General features: G+C 45.0%; 1 protein-coding gene across 1 annotated transcript in view; it reads right to left on the bottom strand.

Annotated features, from left to right (window-relative positions):
- Window positions 1-1,152: 1,152 nt before the first annotated feature.
- LOC145408204 (nephrin-like) overlaps window positions 1,153-18,541 on the bottom strand; it is a 183,333-nt gene continuing 165,944 nt past the window's right edge. Inside the window, exons 13-16 of the mRNA XM_080278960.1 lie at window positions 8,562-8,745; window positions 7,733-7,915; window positions 3,424-3,512; window positions 1,153-1,455 (exon numbers count right to left, since the gene is read on the bottom strand). Coding sequence (XP_080135086.1) covers window positions 1,153-1,455; window positions 3,424-3,512; window positions 7,733-7,915; window positions 8,562-8,745 — 759 coding nt within the window. The remainder of the gene's footprint in view (window positions 1,456-3,423; window positions 3,513-7,732; window positions 7,916-8,561; window positions 8,746-18,541) is intronic.

The raw sequence follows: 18,541 nt of genomic DNA, 5'->3' as shown, positions 1-18,541 counted from the left end.
AAGCACTTCAGTAATTAGTGCCATAAACTGAGGGCTCGCCGTCTCCTTCACAATTCAAATTTTAAGCCTACGGCCATCACACTTGCTAGGGTAGGAAGGGTAAGGGCTTGGTGAGGTTCGCTGAGGTCTGGGAGGCGAGTGGGATTCCCTTTCCTCACGAAGCGAATCCCAGCGAGAAGTGTGGCTGAACTCCAAGATTCTTTGGAACTAATTCAAGAATCTGCAAATCTGTTTTTGAGTGAAAGTGATGTTTTCGTCATACCATTAGCTGTATACAAATATTTACTTCTTCCTATGGTGGTTTTTATTTTTTCCCATCAACACTTGTATTGTCTTCACTATTCACTCACCACAATATGTATATATATTTTTTTACATTTCATACTTTATACACTAGCGAAATATTACTTTCACTTACAACTACGTATTATATAATTCTTCCTGATATTTCCTGTTCCCCTGCAGATGCACCAGACTGACCACGACTCACGCTGTTTACAAGGTGACCAGGGTTCGACCGAGTGGCTGTTAATTCCTTGCCAAGGGTTGCACAGTCTCTGTCTCCCAGGCACTGTGCCTATACCGGTAGCCCATTTACTGTATTTCAACTTGCCAGAAGAAGCCAATGCCCCATCTTGAAAGCTGAGTCATGATTGGCTGCACTTACAGGCAACTGCCACACACAGCCATGACACTTATTTTGATTTATTTTCACCATCGACAATTTCAGCAACAATTTTTTTCTAGTGCAGTACCGGGATATTGCAGATATCAGACAGTGATGTAATAGTGACACAAGGCTACAGTAATGCAATGCCACTCAAGTACAGTTCATGTGCACCATTACTTAGTCTTAAATTTTCTCAACCCGCCAGCAACAAGGAAGGAGGGGGGGGGGATCTTCTCCAAGGAACTTGAAACTGATAGAAGTGAATGTTACCCCGATGACGGACAGGTTTACAGGTCAAAACCCATTAGGTGCTGTTTCAACTTTTTTTAGATGGGGGGGGGATGGTTTATGTCGCTGCTGTGGAGTAATTTTCCTCTCGCTGTGCCATGGTGTTCTTTTCCACTCGCTGTGCCCTGGCATTTTTTCCACGTGCTCTGCCACGCCTGGTGCATTCCCTCTTACACTCTCCACAAACCCGCGCCTCAGAAATTAACTTCGGGCCCTCCGCTCATCAACAGCCTGACGGTGGTTTGTCTTCTGAGGTCCTGCTCGACTTCAGGTGCCGAGGTCGAGGGCGAGGGAGCATTTAGGCCGCTCCGTAGAAGGTTGACCCCCAAGTTACCTCCTCCTCTGACCCCTCCTCCTCCGGGTACCCCTGCTGCCCCTCCGCCCTTCGAGGAGGAGGAATTAGAGGAGGAGGTTAATCTTGTTCTCTCCGTTGCCTCCGGAGATGAGGAGCCGTACAAGGAGGTGGCGTCTTCATCGTACCTCTGATAACTTGACGACTGCTGCTGAGGGAGAGAGATTAGTGGGTTAGTGGTGGCTATCTACTTGAGAGAGAGAGAGAGAGAGAGAGAGAGAGAGAGAGAGAGAGAGAGAGAGAGAGAGAATGTTAGTGGGTTAGTTGGGGTATCTTACTAAACTCTTCCGCCACATGATGTCGGAGCTGCATACAATAGTTTGGGGCGAGGCAGAACAGAATACAGAAAAGAAAATTACAGAGAAAGAAGCAGAATGAAGAAAATGGAGTCAGTGTAGCAAACAAGTACAATATAGAAGAAAAAGGTTACCGTAGCGAAGAAGTGGTCATCATCACCATCAGCATCATCATCATCATCATCATCCTAACCGTATTTTTCACTAATTATCATCATCACCATCATCATCATCATCCTAACCGTACTTTTCACTAATTATCATCATCACCACCATCATCATCATCCTAACCGTATTTTTCACTAATTATCATCATCATCATCATTTCACCTGTTTCCCACTCATATATCGAGTGGGTTGCATAAAAACAGCATAAATGGAGGTTCCTGACACACTTCTCACCAAGTCTATCTATAGATTATTACCCTCCTCCCTCGCCCCCCTCTCAAATAGATTAAAGCTTGTAGTGCACATCATAATCCTATATTAAAAACACTACTGGTGAAAAACTCCTCAGCAGCTCTCACATTTTGCTACCTAACAACTTGTTCCTGCCCTACGTTTGTGATTAATAAGATATTCCATTTTCTGAGAATGTTCCTCAATAAACCCTTTCAAGACGTGTGCATTCTTAAGTTTCTTAGTTATGTTAATTTTGCTACTGACAGAGGGTTATTTCATCCAGGTTAGGAGTCTTCCCCTCTTCTGAAGGTTACATATTCAGTTGGTTTATTCCTGCTGCCTCCACACGACATTATGTTAGTGGAGACCTTTTCTAGTGAAGGGGTCAGTGAGAACTATATTTCACCTCAGGTTCGATAAGTCTTTCTTAAACTGAATAAACTGCCTTACGGTATCAAGAACATTTATCTATATCCCGATGGCGTGGTCACGAACACATCGCCTCCATGTCGTTTTGTCCTCTGTCATCAGGCTGTCCTCCCTGCATCTCACACCACTTTCATCTCCGCTCCGTCCCCCACCTCATCCTCGTTCTTCTCCTTCCAGTCTCTCTCCCTCCACCGTACATACACTTTCCTAATAAGTCTCACTCTTCACTCGCTCCACATGGCCAAATCATCTTAGGGAACTTCCAACACTTTCCAGTACATCCCCACCAACACCACAATACGTTACTGAATCAGAGGAATTAAAAACAGTCTCCGATAATCCTTCTGGACGTGAGAAATTGAAACTATTTTTATCTTCCTGCTGACAGTTAATTTATTTATATGAGTGGATTCCTCTTGTCCTCCAAACATTATACAGTCCACAATGATCCTTTTTACTGTAAGAAATCTTAATTTCATTCCAACAGCTCTATTATTTTACATCATCGCCCACCAGACGAAATTATTTAGCTGAGCGTGGGTCATAGGAGCCTACAAGATATAATTAGCCCTCTGCAAAAAGAAACTGGGATGGAATTGTACCAGAAAGCCTCCTAAGCCAACAAGAATCCGAGCCAAGGACTCGCCAGAAGCCAGGAATACCATGGCCTTTCTTCAGCCAGGCAAGGAATTCGCCCCACACTTGAAATATGCCAAACTTTTATCCGGAATTAAATGTGACCTCAATATTCTAAATGGGTTGGCGAAGCGTCGAATAAACCGGGCCCCTGATCTGCACTTGGATTTTTTCTATACAAAAACATCAAATATTATTAGTACTACTACTACTACTACTACTACTGCTGCTGCTACTAACACGATCCCCACCATACTACTGCTACTACTAGCACCACCACCACCACCACCACCACCACCACCACTACTACTACTAACAATAATAATAATAATAACATCTGGCTATCTTACCTCCTGAGTCTGGCCTGACGAACCATAGCCTGTCGCGCCCACTGACCCGTTTGCTCTCACTCCCGTACTCTCCTCTGACGCCTCCACACCTGCCGTGAGTGAGATCAAGGTGAGTGAGTGAGTAGGAGGGAAAGAGAGACGGCTGGGATACAGGTGAGAGTGAGAGAGGTAAGTTACGGACAGAGGTGAATGAGTGAGTGAGTGAGAGAGTGAGAGAGGTTAATATGAGAAGGGTGGGCGTGACGTGAGAGAGAATGAGAGCGGAATGTACAGAGTGAGACTGAGAAAGGAATGTAAAGAGCGAGACTGAGAGAGGAAAGTAAAGAGTGAGACTGAGAGAATAGTAATTCGTGCGAAAGAAGAGGGAAGCAGGCCAGGTGCGACAGAGATGAGATGAGGGGACGGCTGAGGACGGTAGGAGGAGAGAGGCAAGGTGTGGAGGGTGGGAGGTGGGGGGAAGAAAGGAAGGGAAAGGAGGGGAGAGGGGTAGAGGTGTGGAAGGGAGGGGGAAGGAAGGGTAGGAGAAGGGAAGGGTAAGGGAGAAGGGAAGGAAGGGTAGGGAGAGGGGATGAAGGGGTAGGGGGAGGAGACGGAAGAGTAGGAAGAGGGAAAGGAAGGGCAGGGAGAGGGGAAGGAAGGGTAGGGATAGGGGGGGAAGGCAGGGGACAGGGGAAGGAAGGGTAGGGAGAGGGGAAGGAGGGGTAGGGAGAGGGGGGGGAAGAGTAGGGAGAGGTGAAGAAAGTGTAGGGAGAAGCGAGGTTTGTGGAGTGTGGAGAGAAAGATTATGTGGGGAGGAAGTGTGGAAAGGACCGGAAGGGTGAAGGAGAGATCGAGGGAGAATGGATAAGTGTGGTATGGAGAAAGAGGGAGGAGAGGGATGCAGAGGGTGGGGAAGGGAATGTGAAAGGGTGTGGGGTGAGGGAAGAGAAGAAAGTGGGAGTGGGGGAGGGCGTGGATAGAGAAGGGAGGAGGGGAGACACTAAGGGAAGGGTTGGCAGAATAATGAATGCAATGAAGAGGCAACTTAATTAAAGAGTGAGAGAGCAGGAGGGGGGGGGGAAGGGGGAAGGAGACGGGGAGTGGAAGGACGAGGATAAATGTGAGTGATGAATGATCCAGGTGATGAATGATCCTAGCGATGAATGGCTCAAGTAATGAATGAACGTACTACGGCGCTGTCAAGTGGCTGTTGCAAAGTTTTGGGGGATGGAGGGAAAGATGCAACCGGTGATCAATTGCCTGTCTCCCTGGTGTCAACAAGGGCGTAGGAAGTCAGTCAAAAAGAAGATCTTATCAGCATCTTCACAATAATAATTCTTACGATTTTTTCTTTAAGATTTAGAGGAAATGAATCACTCTGGGTAATTGGGAATGGACAGAAGCAGACGGGACTCTGGGACGTAGGGTAAAGAAAGCAACAAGAGTAAGAGAAGGGAAACAGTATCTCTGGCGATCAGATAAAGTTCTGGCAAAGGTGGGTGTTTATGTATGTATGAAGACATTGTCATGCCAACACTGCTGTGTGGAAGCGGGGCGTGGACTCTGAATGGCAGGGACCGAAAAAGGGTGGAAGTGTTGAAAATCAAGAACCTAAGATCTATGTACGGGGTGATGGTCTGACAGAATGAGAAACGACACTGTAAGTGAGAAGTCTGGCAGCAAACGTTGTATGATGGAAGGGGCAATATAGACTGTGTTAAAGTGATATGGCTAAATGGAGAAAATGGGTAATAAGTATGTAATAATGCTTTACAAATCGGAAAATGAAACCTCTCCGAATGTCTTTAGAGAATGGGTCAGGAAGTATTTCCATTCCGCCTCAGCATGATGTCGTTTTCATACTTCATTTTAGTTACGACCAAGGTACATATTCAGCTTTGGAGAGATCTTTTCAAAGGCAAACAGCTCTGATGTACGGACTGGAAAATAAAATGGGATAATTTCTGCAAACGCCTCATCTCAGCGCCTCAGACTCTGCACGTGATCAAAACGTCGTATCCGAAAACTGAAGGAGCCAAACACAGGCCGGGAACGAACACGATGAGCGTCGGGCCCAACGGGATGACAAAGTAGGCGCGTCGGTGCAACGAGTGTCCACCTGGTAATAATTGTGATGATGTGTTTACCCGCCACCAGCCATTAATACCACTAATAGCTCATGACCTATAATGGGAACTACTCATCAATTACCTTATTACCAGAGCCACACAGGGGCAGGCAGCTTTGTGCTGGTGGCCCCGTGTTTCATAATGGTAACAGCAGTTTGGTGGGGGATAGGGAAAAACACAATGGAAATACTTTTGTGGTGGTAAAATTATGAGGGAAACAAATGGAAAAATATTTCGAACACGTGGAAAATATGCATGAAAATAATTTGACATCGAAATATGTGAGAAATAAAGGGTAAAGCTTCTACATGGCAATACTGTGTGATAAATACAGGGCAGTAGGCTACTTTGTGGTGGTAAACATAAGTTATGATGATGATGATGAAGTGTGGAAAGCTAGAGGGAAGTACTTTGCTGTGGCCAACACTTTCGGGTTCCTATGACCCACTCAACTGAGAAAAGAAATCGTCCGGTATTAGCTGGAATAAAATTGAGAAGCTGCGACCATGAGAGGGTAACTGACAACAGGATTAACTCTCAGGCTCTTAGGACTCACTCCCAGCTGAATAAAATCGTCTGGTGTTAGTTGGTATTGCATGCTAGAGTTGTCCCCGCCATGAAAGGGTTAACAAGGATAAATATCAATCTCATCTAATTTCCTCATCATCATCATTCCCTTTAAGATGGGATGCGGTGAAATATTGGAACTTCTAAAATATAACTGTGTTGCTTATGATGATTGGCAGTACAAGCAAACCTTACACCACCGGTCAACCTTCATTCCATATTATAGCGTTACTCTCTGTCTGTCTCTCTCTCTCTCTCTAACTCTTGGTCAAAAGCATGAGAAATATAGCTGCGGACGACGAAGTTTTGCTGGCTACGACTAACTCCCCGAGGCAAAAGTTTCAAGCCACGGATAGCATTGCTGATTTAGTGGTTTGGGAGCACAGGAATAAAAACAGCAAACCAATGAACCACACAAGAGAGCGTACGAATTAAAGGAGAACATTTACAGCCATAGGGCCAATGTGGAAGAACTCCCAACTATCTACTGGATTGCTGATAGAGGTTTGAAGTATACGAAATAATGAGTATACGAACGAGATAAAAATGTGTAGGAATTAATGCGAGTAAAGGTAAAGAGCATAGTTAAAAAAATACAATAACGAAAAACTGAACCTGAAGACAGCATGCGAAATAAATCAGAACCGAAATTCAGAATCACAGTAGCATCTTTAAAAAAAAAAAAAAAAAAAAAAAAACTTAGAATCCATAAGTCCTCCCCTCCAATCGATGGCAGTGTCTTTACGTGGATAGTAAAAATAAAAAAATTAAAAAAAAATGCACAAAAAACAAGCACAACCTGTCATCCTTGACTGATGTCCTTGGATTTGCGGCAGAGTGATAGTGAGTGACGCCATGTTGGCCTCACTGACAATACCCAGCTTAAGAGTAAACCTTTCATATTAAAGGGGATGGCATCCTTTGGCTAAGGCTGCCTTTCAAAATTATCTCCTATTGATCTGATTTATTCCTGCAACCTACAATAACCTCATCAATACATAAAGGGTTTTCCAAGCTGAATAAAATAATCTGGTTAAACCAAAATCAGAGTAAAGAAGTCGTCGTAGTATATGTGTTGTTGTTCCTGTTGTTGTGGCCCCAGGCTCATCTGAACCAACAACTACTAGACTGTCAGTTGACGCTGCCCTTCTGCAGTCCACCATCTACCGTCCACTAAACTGGGAGTGATTCGAGGGACGTAAAACAGCTCCGCCGCGCGGCCATATCATGAAGGTGTCTCTCCAGCACCAGCGAATGGGTTAACAGTACTGTGTATGGAGGTGTTCCGCTCATTAAAAAGTTCCAAGCTGTTGCCAAACTCACGGTCAAGTATTTTATCCCAGCTAACGTCAGACAATTTTCTTCAGTTTAGAGAGTCGTCTGAAATGAAAATATTAAAAGAGAACATATTTTGGAGGCAGTACGCTCACCGAGAAGATCCGGGATGTTAGCATAGAATAAATTCTGAGGGGCACTATATTCACTGCGACTCACTAACCCCGTCATGGCATGGACAACTCAACTGCTGTATATATTCCTGCTAACACCAAGCGATTTCATTAAGCTTAATTAGTTATATATGCCTGAAAGAATGTTAAAAGACTACCGGTATACTTTCTGGTTGGAATACTCACTGAGAAGGTCTGGGTTGTTGTCCTTGAGTACGATCTGCGTGACGGTGGCGTTCTGCTGGGCCAGGCTGCGTCTCTCCTTCAGGAGCCACACGGCCAGCAGCAGCGCGCCCACCACCACCAGCACCCCGCCGATCACACCCAGGATCAGCACCAGCGGCGACGGCTCCACCATCGACGGAAGACCTGCCACGTGGGGGTATTTGTGTCACAGGGGGTACTTATGTGACGAGGGGATATTTGTGTCTGTGGGAAATTTTCCACGGAGTACTTATTTGCCAGAGGTGCCATGGTCAGAAATATACTGATAAAGAAGAGGCGATAAAAACCTATTTTGTTCACGAGAATGAGGGTATTTGTCAAACACTGAAAGATCAATAGTGATAGCAGTAATGGTTGCAACACAAGGATCATGTGAAATGTGAGCCCAGTGAACTGCAGTCTGAAGCTGTCCTCATCCTGCAGTCCACCTTCCCCTTTTCAGGGTAAATGAAGGGAGCTAAGGGTCATTCACATAACCAGGCAGTGGAGCCGCCCAGCTATATCGGTGCCACCACAAGACCAACGACAGGAGACTATGACATAGTCGTAGGATCGTATTCTCGTCAGTTTAGAAAGCTTTCAAGCACATCATCCTTAGCAATTTATTCTGCATATTAACCGCAACTTCTACCTTGTATCTTTTCCATGACACTTAAATGTCGACAAAGAATGCAGTACCACCATTGAAGAGAATATCAAGGTGCCGTATGCAGAAATAACCTAGTAAGGATGAGGTGTGGGGAGCCTCCTCAACCAACAAGAATAGGGGTCATTATTCTGAATAACTCACTCTTATGCATCTCTGCCTCGTTAAGTGTGAGGATAAGGAGTCTGCTTGGGTTGGTGCGTCCACGACTGTTGTAAGCGGCCACGGAGGCTTTGTAGCTCTGTCCTGGCTCTAGTGGTCTGGCGGAGAACACAGGACTGGAGCTGGACGCGTTCACCACCAGTATACCCGTCGACGCCTCCCACACCTGTACACAAGAAAAGTAAAATGGATGCCAAGTAATTCTTCCTACATTAAACCAAAGCTCCACTCAATCACCCATTTATCAGTTAATCAGTCAGACAATCAATTCATCAACACATCTGTCGAACATGGCATATCTATTAACTGCATAGTAAGAGCAATGTTAACCAGTTTTTTATAAAACGATGCAACCACCTCACAAGCCTAACAGTAAACTTCCCACATCTGTTAACAGCATAAGCAAAAGAGCGCATACAGGTATTTGATATCTTCACTAATTATACTTCGACTTCACACTCCAAAACTACCAAATTACAAACATCTGAGAGAATATCATGGGGTAACGTGTACCAGAATTCGCCGAGGAGATGTACTTGGGAATCTCCTTGAACCACAAATACACAGCCAATACAATGATAGCCAATGCTAAAAAAGGTGTTGGTGCATTTTAAGAGGCTTATATTCGTCAAGTAAAATATTAGCAACGCTCCAGTCTGTTTCACTCTGATAGGAAAATTATATGAATACTAGAATACTAAACTCAATGAAGTTTTATTACAAACACACACACACACACACACACACACACACACACACACACACAAGGCCTCATTCCCCAATACCCCATATAAGGTAAATACCACACAGCCAACACCAGCACGATTTCATCCTCAAAATACGAGCCACAGGAATCACACTAAGAACTGCAATCACCTTCTCCCTCACGCCACACCCTTCCCAGAAGCCCATGGCTCGCACTTTCGTGGGCTTAGGAGTCTCTGGTCTAACACCTCTGCTTTAGTGTTTTGTTCTGTATTTTACACCTTGACACTGTCCTGTATCTTATCTACTGTATGTCCTTAACCTCTTCGTTCAGAAGACATATTATATGTCTTCGTCTTGTTACCTTTGGGTGATTTTATTCAATAAACCGCTCAATAGCTGAATAATATCGTTTGGAGACGGCAAGAACGAAAAATGCGTCACCGGGCTGAAGGAGACCCATTTGCTCCCAGTGTCCTCAATATAGAAAGAAGCTGGGCATTTTCAAAATTTAATAAAGAAGGGAACCCCGGGACAGGGACCTATGAGCTTTGCGACTATGAGCCGATAGGCGGAGGGCGGTATGCTTGGTACCCTTCCAGCAAAATCCCTCGCACAGGAACTCTGGAAGCTAATGGGTTAACGTGCCAAATACAGAAATAAACTTGTAGGGAGGAGGAGCTAGAAATCCTTCTAAGCAGATCAGAATACTGTGCCAAGGGTTACATCATCCTGGGATTGGCAGGTTTTCTGGTACAACCAGGAGCTAAAGTTCGTTGATAATCCAGCATTGTGTCTTGCCTTCCTTATTTGCCATTTCCTCCCCAACACAAAGAGCATTCTTCCATTTCATACTCTTATGTTGTGTGCCCCACGTTAAAAAAAAAAAAAAAATAGTTCCTGTAACACCTTCCACTGCCACAGCCAGTAGAGATATGTCGGCAAACTTTTGCTCATGGTTGTACTTCATCTCGACATTTCCTTTCTGTGTAAAGTATGCCATTATTTTCCTTGAGTCTATTTATGCAAATTATATACACATAAAAACGATATTTAGATGCAATACAGGAGAATAATAAGCTGTAACATGGAAAATATATCGTTAGTTCTCTCCTACTCGGAAACCTGAGTGTGATAAAGAAAAGATTAATAGTAAGCTTTATAACTACACGAGAATAAGGCGCTTGGAGCCGGTCAATAACGAAATGTGAGAATAAATAAAAAGAAATATGGGAGTAATAAAGCTTTAAACAGTAATAAGGGAGGGGGCGGTGTGCCTCTCATCCATACCAACACATCAGCGTTATACTTTTTTTTTTTGAGGGGGGGGGGCAGTCTCGCTAATTAAACTTTCTTCATTTGGCTACGACCCCATTTTTCTGTTTCTCTTGATCTGTCCCTCCCCTATCCCCTCCCTTGCATATCCACCCATTTCTTTTGCTTATTCTCTCTTATTGGATGGCTTGTTCCACCATTCCCCCCCCCTCTCTCTCTCTCTCTCTCTCTCTCTCTCACACACACACATTCACCTATTTCTTTCGCTCATTCTCTCTTATTGCATGACCTACTCCTAGATTCCCCCCCCCCTCTCTCTCTATCCTACTCTTTATTCCGGCATCAACCCTAATTAGCTCTAAACGAACAAATTAGTCGGCAAACATAATATTTCTCCTGAAGAAATGAGAGAGAGAGAGAGAGAGAGAGAGAGAGAGAGAGAGTGGGGACCAGAATCCGCCGGGACATAACAAGCAGTAAACTAAGTAGGATTTCACTGGTACCGCGTTGGCAAACTGGGCTGGATTTACTACTGCTATTATGTAAACTGGGCGGGATTTAATAGTTACCCCCCAGACCCCCTCCTACCGGGTGGACTGGGGGAGGAGGGGAGAAGAGAGAGGAGCGAGGGAGAAAGGAGACGAGAGAGAAAGAAGAGTGATGGGGGGACAGAATTGGGAGGAGGGAGAAAGAGGAAAGGAGAGCGAGGAAGGAGGAGAGGGAATGAAATTCTAGGATGAAGAGAAAGAAGAGGACGGAGGAAAATGAGTGGATGTAGGGAAAGGAGAGGATGGAGATAAAGGAGAGTAGGGAGGGACTGGAGAGGCGGGAAAGTGGAGGAGGTGGAGAGAGAAAAGGGAAGAGGGAGAGAAGAAGAAAGCGGAGGGAGACTTGGAAGGGTGGGAGGGGGGGTATGGGAGGAAGAATGGAAAAGGGAAAAGTGGGAGGAAGGGGGAGTGGGGAGAGGTGGAGGATGAAGGATGGGGAGGAGGGGAGGGTGAGCAGAATGGGAGGAGTGGGGGATTGTGAGGGTGTGTGGGGGGTATCACGAACCCATTATGTCGTAAATATCTCGTTATATGCAGACCCTCCACCACACGACAAACTCACCCTTGTTAGGAGGGGGGAGGGGTCGAGAGGGAAGGAGGGGGTTGAATGAAGAAAGGGTCGTGAGAAGAAGGGGAGGTCATGAGGGGAGGGGGTCCGTGAAGGCAGGAGGAGGTGGTTGAAGGAAAGGGAAAGTTGTGCTGACCGGGGGTCGTCAAGGGAGGGGAGGGGAAGATGGTTATGAGGGGACGGGAGGAAGTTGTAATGGGAGGGGAGTCGAGAGGGGAGGGAAGGGTAGGGGTGGTGAGGAGGACGAGAGGGGTAGTGAAGAAAAAAGCAAGTCGTGAGGAAAAGAAGGTCGTGAGGAGGAAAGGGGTAGGTTGTACGCAAAGGAGGTCGTGAGGAAAGGAGTAGGTCGTGAGGAAAGCAGAATGTCGTAAGCAAAGGAGGTCGCGAAGGAAAGAGTAGGTCGTGAGGAAGAGAGAAGGTCGTGAGGAAAAAAGAAGGTCGTCAGGAAAAGAGTAGGTCGTGAGGAAAGGTCATGAGGAAAAGAGTGGTCGTGAGGAAAAGAAAGCAAGTCGTGAAGAAAAGATGAGATCGTGAGGAAAGGAGGAACTCGTAAGAGGGAAGGGGTGGCAAGGGTGAGGGGTGTGGTCGTGAGCATGAATGGTCTGCTTATGAAGGGAATGAAGTAATAAAAGTGTCAAGTACACAAGAGTAAAAGAAATAGGTTATAACAACACTGACAGTAAATTCCTTAACCTCTTCAGTCCGATGATGTAATTTTAATATGCACGCAACCACCAGCCAACTTTATCTAATTTACAAAATACCTCTAGCACTGCAGAGAGAGAGAGAGAGAGAGAGAGAGAGAGAGAGAGAGAGAGAGAGAGAGAGAGAGAGAGAGATTTGAAGACGATAGGTGTGCTGGTCTTGGAGGAGGAAGGAAGGAAGGAAGATGAAAGAAAGAAAGAGAGACAGGAAGGAAGGATGAAAGAAGGGAAGGAAAGAAGAAAGGATGGAGAGAGGATGGAAGGAAGGAGAATGGAAAAAGGGATGGAAAGTGGAAGGAAGGAAGGAAGGAGAAAGGAAAAAGGGATGGAAAGTGGAAGGAAGGAAGGAAGGAGAAAGGAAAAAGGGATGGAAAGTGGAAGGAAGGAAGGAAGGAGAAAGGAAAAAAGGATGGAAAGTGGAAGGAAGGAAGGTACGATGGAGCATGAGTGAGAGACCTAAGGTAATGGGAGATGAGAGGAGAGGTGAAAGGATTGGAAGGAGGAAGGGATGAAGGAAGAAAGAGGGGGGAAGGACGTAAAAGAGAAAGGAAGGAGGAAGAAGAAGTAGGGAAGAAGGCAGGAGAGGAGGAAAGAGGTGGGGAATGTGGGAAAATGGCGATGGAAGAAGAAATTAAGTACGGAAAACAGGAAGGTGATGGACGGGGAGGGTGACAGACTGAAGGAATGTGGAATAAGAAGAGGAAGAATTAGGAAGTACAGATGAGAGAACGAAAGAAGGGACAGAAGGAAGAAGGAGAGGAGAAAGGGAAGAAGGGGGAGAAAGATGGGAGGTATGGCCTAGCGTGTGGGCGAGAAATGAGGTAATGGAAGAGAGGAGCCGTAAAGGGACTGGAAGGTGGGAGGAGGGAGAGGCAGAGAAGAGGAGAGAGAGGGAGTGAAGGATAACTGTGAGTAAAGAGGAGGGAACAGGGAAGGAGGGAAGAGGAGGAGGGAAAGGTAAATGGAGAAAGAAGAGTAGGGAGGTTATGGAGGAGGAAGAAGGAAAAAGGAAGGAGGTGGACGAGGGAGCGGAAGAGGGGGATGGGAGAGAGGTAAGGAAACTGTGAAGGAAAAAGGAAGCAACGATAAATGTCATAAAAAAAGACTTTGTATAAACTTGTAGTGGAGTTTTGTAGATTATTTATATATTGAACTTGTGGACGAGCGGTTGTTATACTTGGGTTGTTTGTAAGTAGATAATCTTGGTTCCCATTTGTCATGCAGACAGGAGAGGTAAAGGATGTCACGGGGTTTTTATAATAACACGGTAATTTTGAAATAAATGCTTAAATATTATTTAATTGATAATAATATTCAATAATATTAAAGAGCAGGGACAATGATTGTCTTGCTAAATCGTGCAACGATTCTCTAAGAACGAGAATTTAAAAACTTTCTCAACAGTACACAGCAGAGACTAATTACTCACAATTGCTGAATTACTATACTGTTAGCCTCTGGAGAAAGTTACTTCACCCCTGACAATAAATAACTAATACTAATAATAATATCAGGTTCTTGCTGATGCTTTAACTCCTATCTGGCACAAAGGATTTTAAGTTAATACAACAAGACTGGTCTAAATACCAGTTATGAATAGTAAAACGTTTATGCAAGCTAGGAGCTATATGGAAAATAAGCTTAATTTGGAGAAATGAAACAAGATTTTACTTTACATTAAGCTCAAGAAAAAGAAGTTAAATTTATTGATTACAAAAAATAAATTTAACGTTACATTTCAAATTAAATCAATGAGACACACTCACTCACTCACACAGAAGCTAAATACACCTAGAAAAAAAACACCTTAACTAAACTCTTAAAACTAGGATTATATAAAAAGGAAATACCGGTCGATGAATGCTATGTATCACCCGGGGGGTGGGAGTTTGGATTAACTGTACTAGTGGAGCTTGGGCGCTAGCTGACCTCTCACACTTCTTGAGCACAGGACCTCTCTCCGTCACAACAAACACTAGACTGCCTTCAAAATACATTGTATGGGCAGGACGCACAAGCCACCGGAAGAAGGCGTGGCTAACGGTTTAGGCAAGCAGAGGCAAACGATAAAGAAACAATTGTATCGCTCAGTAGAGCACTTAGTGACGTGCATTAAATCGGTCACTTTTGAATGTGACGAATGTTTTGAAAAGTATACTCCGAAATGGAGAGAGAAACGGTTAACTGAGCGATACACAGTGAGTTTTCCACTAATAGTTCGTGGCTTCTCACAAAAGGGAAATGTCGCGAATTGATTTGTGACATTACGCCCCTACAAAATTAAATTTTTTCCTTATGGGAAAAAATTTGTGGATATATATATATATATATATATATATATGTACACATCCTAAGTCATTCACACAAGATTCACACTGTGGTGTGTGTGCTATCCTGCTACAGGAGAAAGTCGCAGTCGCCAGTGAGCGAAAAAACCTCGTATTTACGTTAATAGAAGCAAGCTTGAGGGAAAAACTCCGTGACGACGGTGAAAATCCTGTACTCAGGTCAAACTGAGCGAAAAGTCGCTACATTTACACTGACAACTAATTGCTGTGTAGTGTGATGTATGTAATACACGGTGTAGGTGTGACAGTTGTAGTGTGACTGTACCTATGTGTAAAATGACACAATAATAATAATATGACGACGACGAAGGCAGAGGAGAAGAGGCGGCAGCGTGCGGCAGACGATCAGCTGGGCCGCACAGCAAAACTGCTACACCCATTGCTGAACCTGCAAAACCAATTAAGGTGGAGCATCAAAAGTGTCAATGAGACAAAATTCTTATTACGTTACAATTACTCTCTCCGCCTAGCAATCAGTACATTCGAGGTCGCCGTTAATTTTAGCACACGATTACTGTCAGCAAGTTGAGAATCCTTGTGCAAACTCGGGTCTTCCATAGCCTCGAACTGCACACGGGTCCTCAACCTGTGCCTTAACCTACAGTTCTTATATTAATATCGGGAAGCTGAGAATCCTTGTGCAAACTTGGGTCCATAGCCTCAAGTCGCCTCTGCGGAGTTCTCTCTCGAACTTCCCCCCTAACCTACAGTACTTATATTAGTATCGGGGAGCTGAGAATCCTTGTGCAAACTTGGGTCTTCCATAGCCTCAAGTCGCCTTTGCAGAATTCTCACTTCCCCCTTAACCTACAGTACTTATATTAGTATCGGGGAGCTGAGAATCCTTGTGCAAACTTGGGTCTTCCATAGCCTCAAGTCGCCTCTCAACTTCCCACTTAACTTACGGTACATAATATCCATGTACAGGCCCTGGACATACTGTGTCCTGTGGGGCCAATGGGCGAGACGTCAGGTCTGCACCCACTTCACCACTACCCTCTCTCAACTGACTCAGAGATTACAGGTGTGGTTACAAATGGCACAGGAAGGACATGACCCTGATTAGTGGTGTTACTTTGACACACACTGCAGGAACGGACAAAACTATTTATGTCCCGTCCCATCCCTGGCCAGAAAAAGTCAGCTCGGATACGGCCCTGGGTCTTCCTTTTGCCCATGTGACCTCCTGAGGCTGAACAATGACCCCATTGTAACACTGCTAGGCAGTACTTGGCGGGAATGACAAACTGCAGTCGAACCTCGCCCTCAGGTGTTCGTGACTCACGGTAGAGCCGTCCTTGTTTACGAAGGAACTTGGCTCGACCTCCCCGTGAATACTTTATCACTCGACCCTTTTGTTTGTTCCGCACGGTAGCAAGTGTCGGGTCCGAATGTTGTTCTTGTACAAGTTGACTACACATCAGATCTTGCGGCGATTCAATGATCACTGGGGTGACACAGTCTGGAGCCTCAGCAATGGCTCGTGTTACCGCAGCAGCCGAAGTCTGAGTAGCGTCATCATCGGAGCAACTATCCTTGACTCCTTGAATGTTGCCAATGATGAGTTCAAATAAAGGTTCTGGCATGACAACTGCAAGTGTCATACCAGTATAAAATGGAGATGCCACCTGGATACATGCCTCAGGGAACAATCTCACTGATCCATCAATAAGATTTGCATGGATCTGTCGACCTGTATACTGCTCAGGCCGAACTAAACTCTGCTTAACAGAGCAACCTGAGGAGCCATTGTCTCTCAGGACCTTCACAGGAATGCCTCCCACAAACCCTGGCTGAACAAGGAAGGTACTTTCACCTGTGGGAGGGCCTGTGGAGGAAGCAGCTAGCCACTCATGAGGCTGCTGAATTGATGCGGCAAACATTGTGCCTTGAGAATTATAAGGAGATGGAACATTGGCCATCTGTGGAGGGGGGTTCACTGTCACTGTGGGACTGGTGAACTGTTGGGAAGTACCTGTACTGGTAGAGATGGCACCACCGGGTACTTGTGGAATGAAGGCTGCATTTGCCTCCTGCCTCCGATACACTAATTGACCTGACTGAGGGTTACGTGGCTTGTCCTTGTATTGCTGCTGCTGCTGCTTGGGGAACTGCTGCTGGTTGGGGTGCTTGTTGTACCGCTTCCAAGCAGGCTGCTGTGTATTTTGCCCCTGGTCCTTCTGTGGTTTTGGACCTTGGCTATTACTCTGAGAACGGCCTTGGTGCTGGGATTCAGTCTGAGACGGCTTCCCAGACTTGGCAGTATCTTTTCTGCTCCAGGTGCTTTGCTTACGAGCTTGATACCCGTATGCAGTAAAGAATGCATCAGCCTTTTCTGCCATTTGTCTGGCATCTTTCACCTGGCAGATCTTAAGCTGTGCTATGAGCTCAGCAGGCCACGACCTCTCTAGCTGTGTACGCAGCATAAGGTCAATTATCCCCTCACGCGTGGAAGGAGTTTCATCTTTCTCCATCCACTCATTTAAGTAAGCTGTGAGACGATCAAGGAACTGAACAGCTGTCTCCTTGTCTTGGAGACGAGCTCGCATGAACTGAACTTTGGCGTCGTCTACTGTGAGACCATACGCCTTAATGAGTGCAGTTTTCATCATCTCATACGTGAGATTGTCTCCACGAATTCTGTGGAGAATATCGAGGGCAGGGCCCTCAAATAGGCTAAGAAACTGAAGCCGCTTAGCTGCCTCATCCAGTTGATACATGTCTGCCATGTCCTCAAAACGAGCTATGTACGGCTCGATTCGCTCGCTTTCCTTGTATGAAGGAAGCTTGATGCGTGGAGTCGCCAGGACATGTGCAGGGAGAACGCTCGTGGAGCTTGGACCAACTGCACCAGACGTGTCTGAAGCCAAGGAATCTCGCTTGAGCTTCAGCACTTCAAGTTCATGTTTTTCTCGTGCCTCTCGCTCGGCACGTTCGTGTTCTCGTTCTCTGTCTCGTTGTTCACGCTCGTATTCACGCTGTTCTTGCTCGTACTCGCGCTCCTTTTCGCGTTCCTCACGTTGTTCTCGCTCGTATTCGCGCTGTTCTCGCTTGCATTCGCACTGAATCTTACGCTCTTCACGGGCATCATTCTCGCGCTGCTGCTCATGATTATGCCATGAGAGTATATACTCTTTAATTTCAGTTGGGTCCAAAAGACCCATTTCTTTGGCTTCCTGTAAAAATACAGTAGTAGCCATGGCGCTAATTTATTAAGCAAACCGAAATTGAGTACTGACTGCTTCGCAAACGAATGCTAATAAACACAGGTAAAGAGTACAGACACAAGCTAGTGGTGACCAGTCTTATCTAGTTAACTGGCAAAAATTAAAGCAAAAATGCGAATAACTAAGAACTCTCAATAATTAACACAATGGGTACGGCGGCTACCCAGGAGCGAATAAAATCGTCTGGCGTTACCAAGAATAAACTAGAGTTAGGTACTCTATTCATTAATAAAGCAAAATTTCACTTGCTAAATCAACGGTAACCACCAGTAAACTTGTGCCTATAAACTTTAATGATAAATACCTAAATATGAATGAGTGAGCACTATCTTGTGAATAGCTTTATAGCTAGGAGTTAATATCCTGGAATGAGGTCGCCAATTGTCACGGTAGTTTTTATATCACGGTAATTTAGGAATAAATGCTTAAATATTATTTAATTGATAATAATATTCAATAATATTAAAGAGCAGGGACAATGATTGTCTTGCTAAATCGTACAACGATTCTCTAAGAACGAGAATTTAAAAACTTTCTCAACAGTACACAGCAGAGACTAATTACTCACAATTGCTGAATTACTGTAC

This window comes from Coenobita brevimanus, chromosome 76 (genome assembly GCF_032717465.1).
Source record: "Coenobita brevimanus isolate Jiangsu-jjx chromosome 76, ASM3271746v2, whole genome shotgun sequence".
NCBI classification, from domain to species: Eukaryota; Metazoa; Arthropoda; class Malacostraca; order Decapoda; family Coenobitidae; genus Coenobita; species Coenobita brevimanus.
This window is presented reverse-complemented; position numbering and strand designations above follow the sequence as displayed.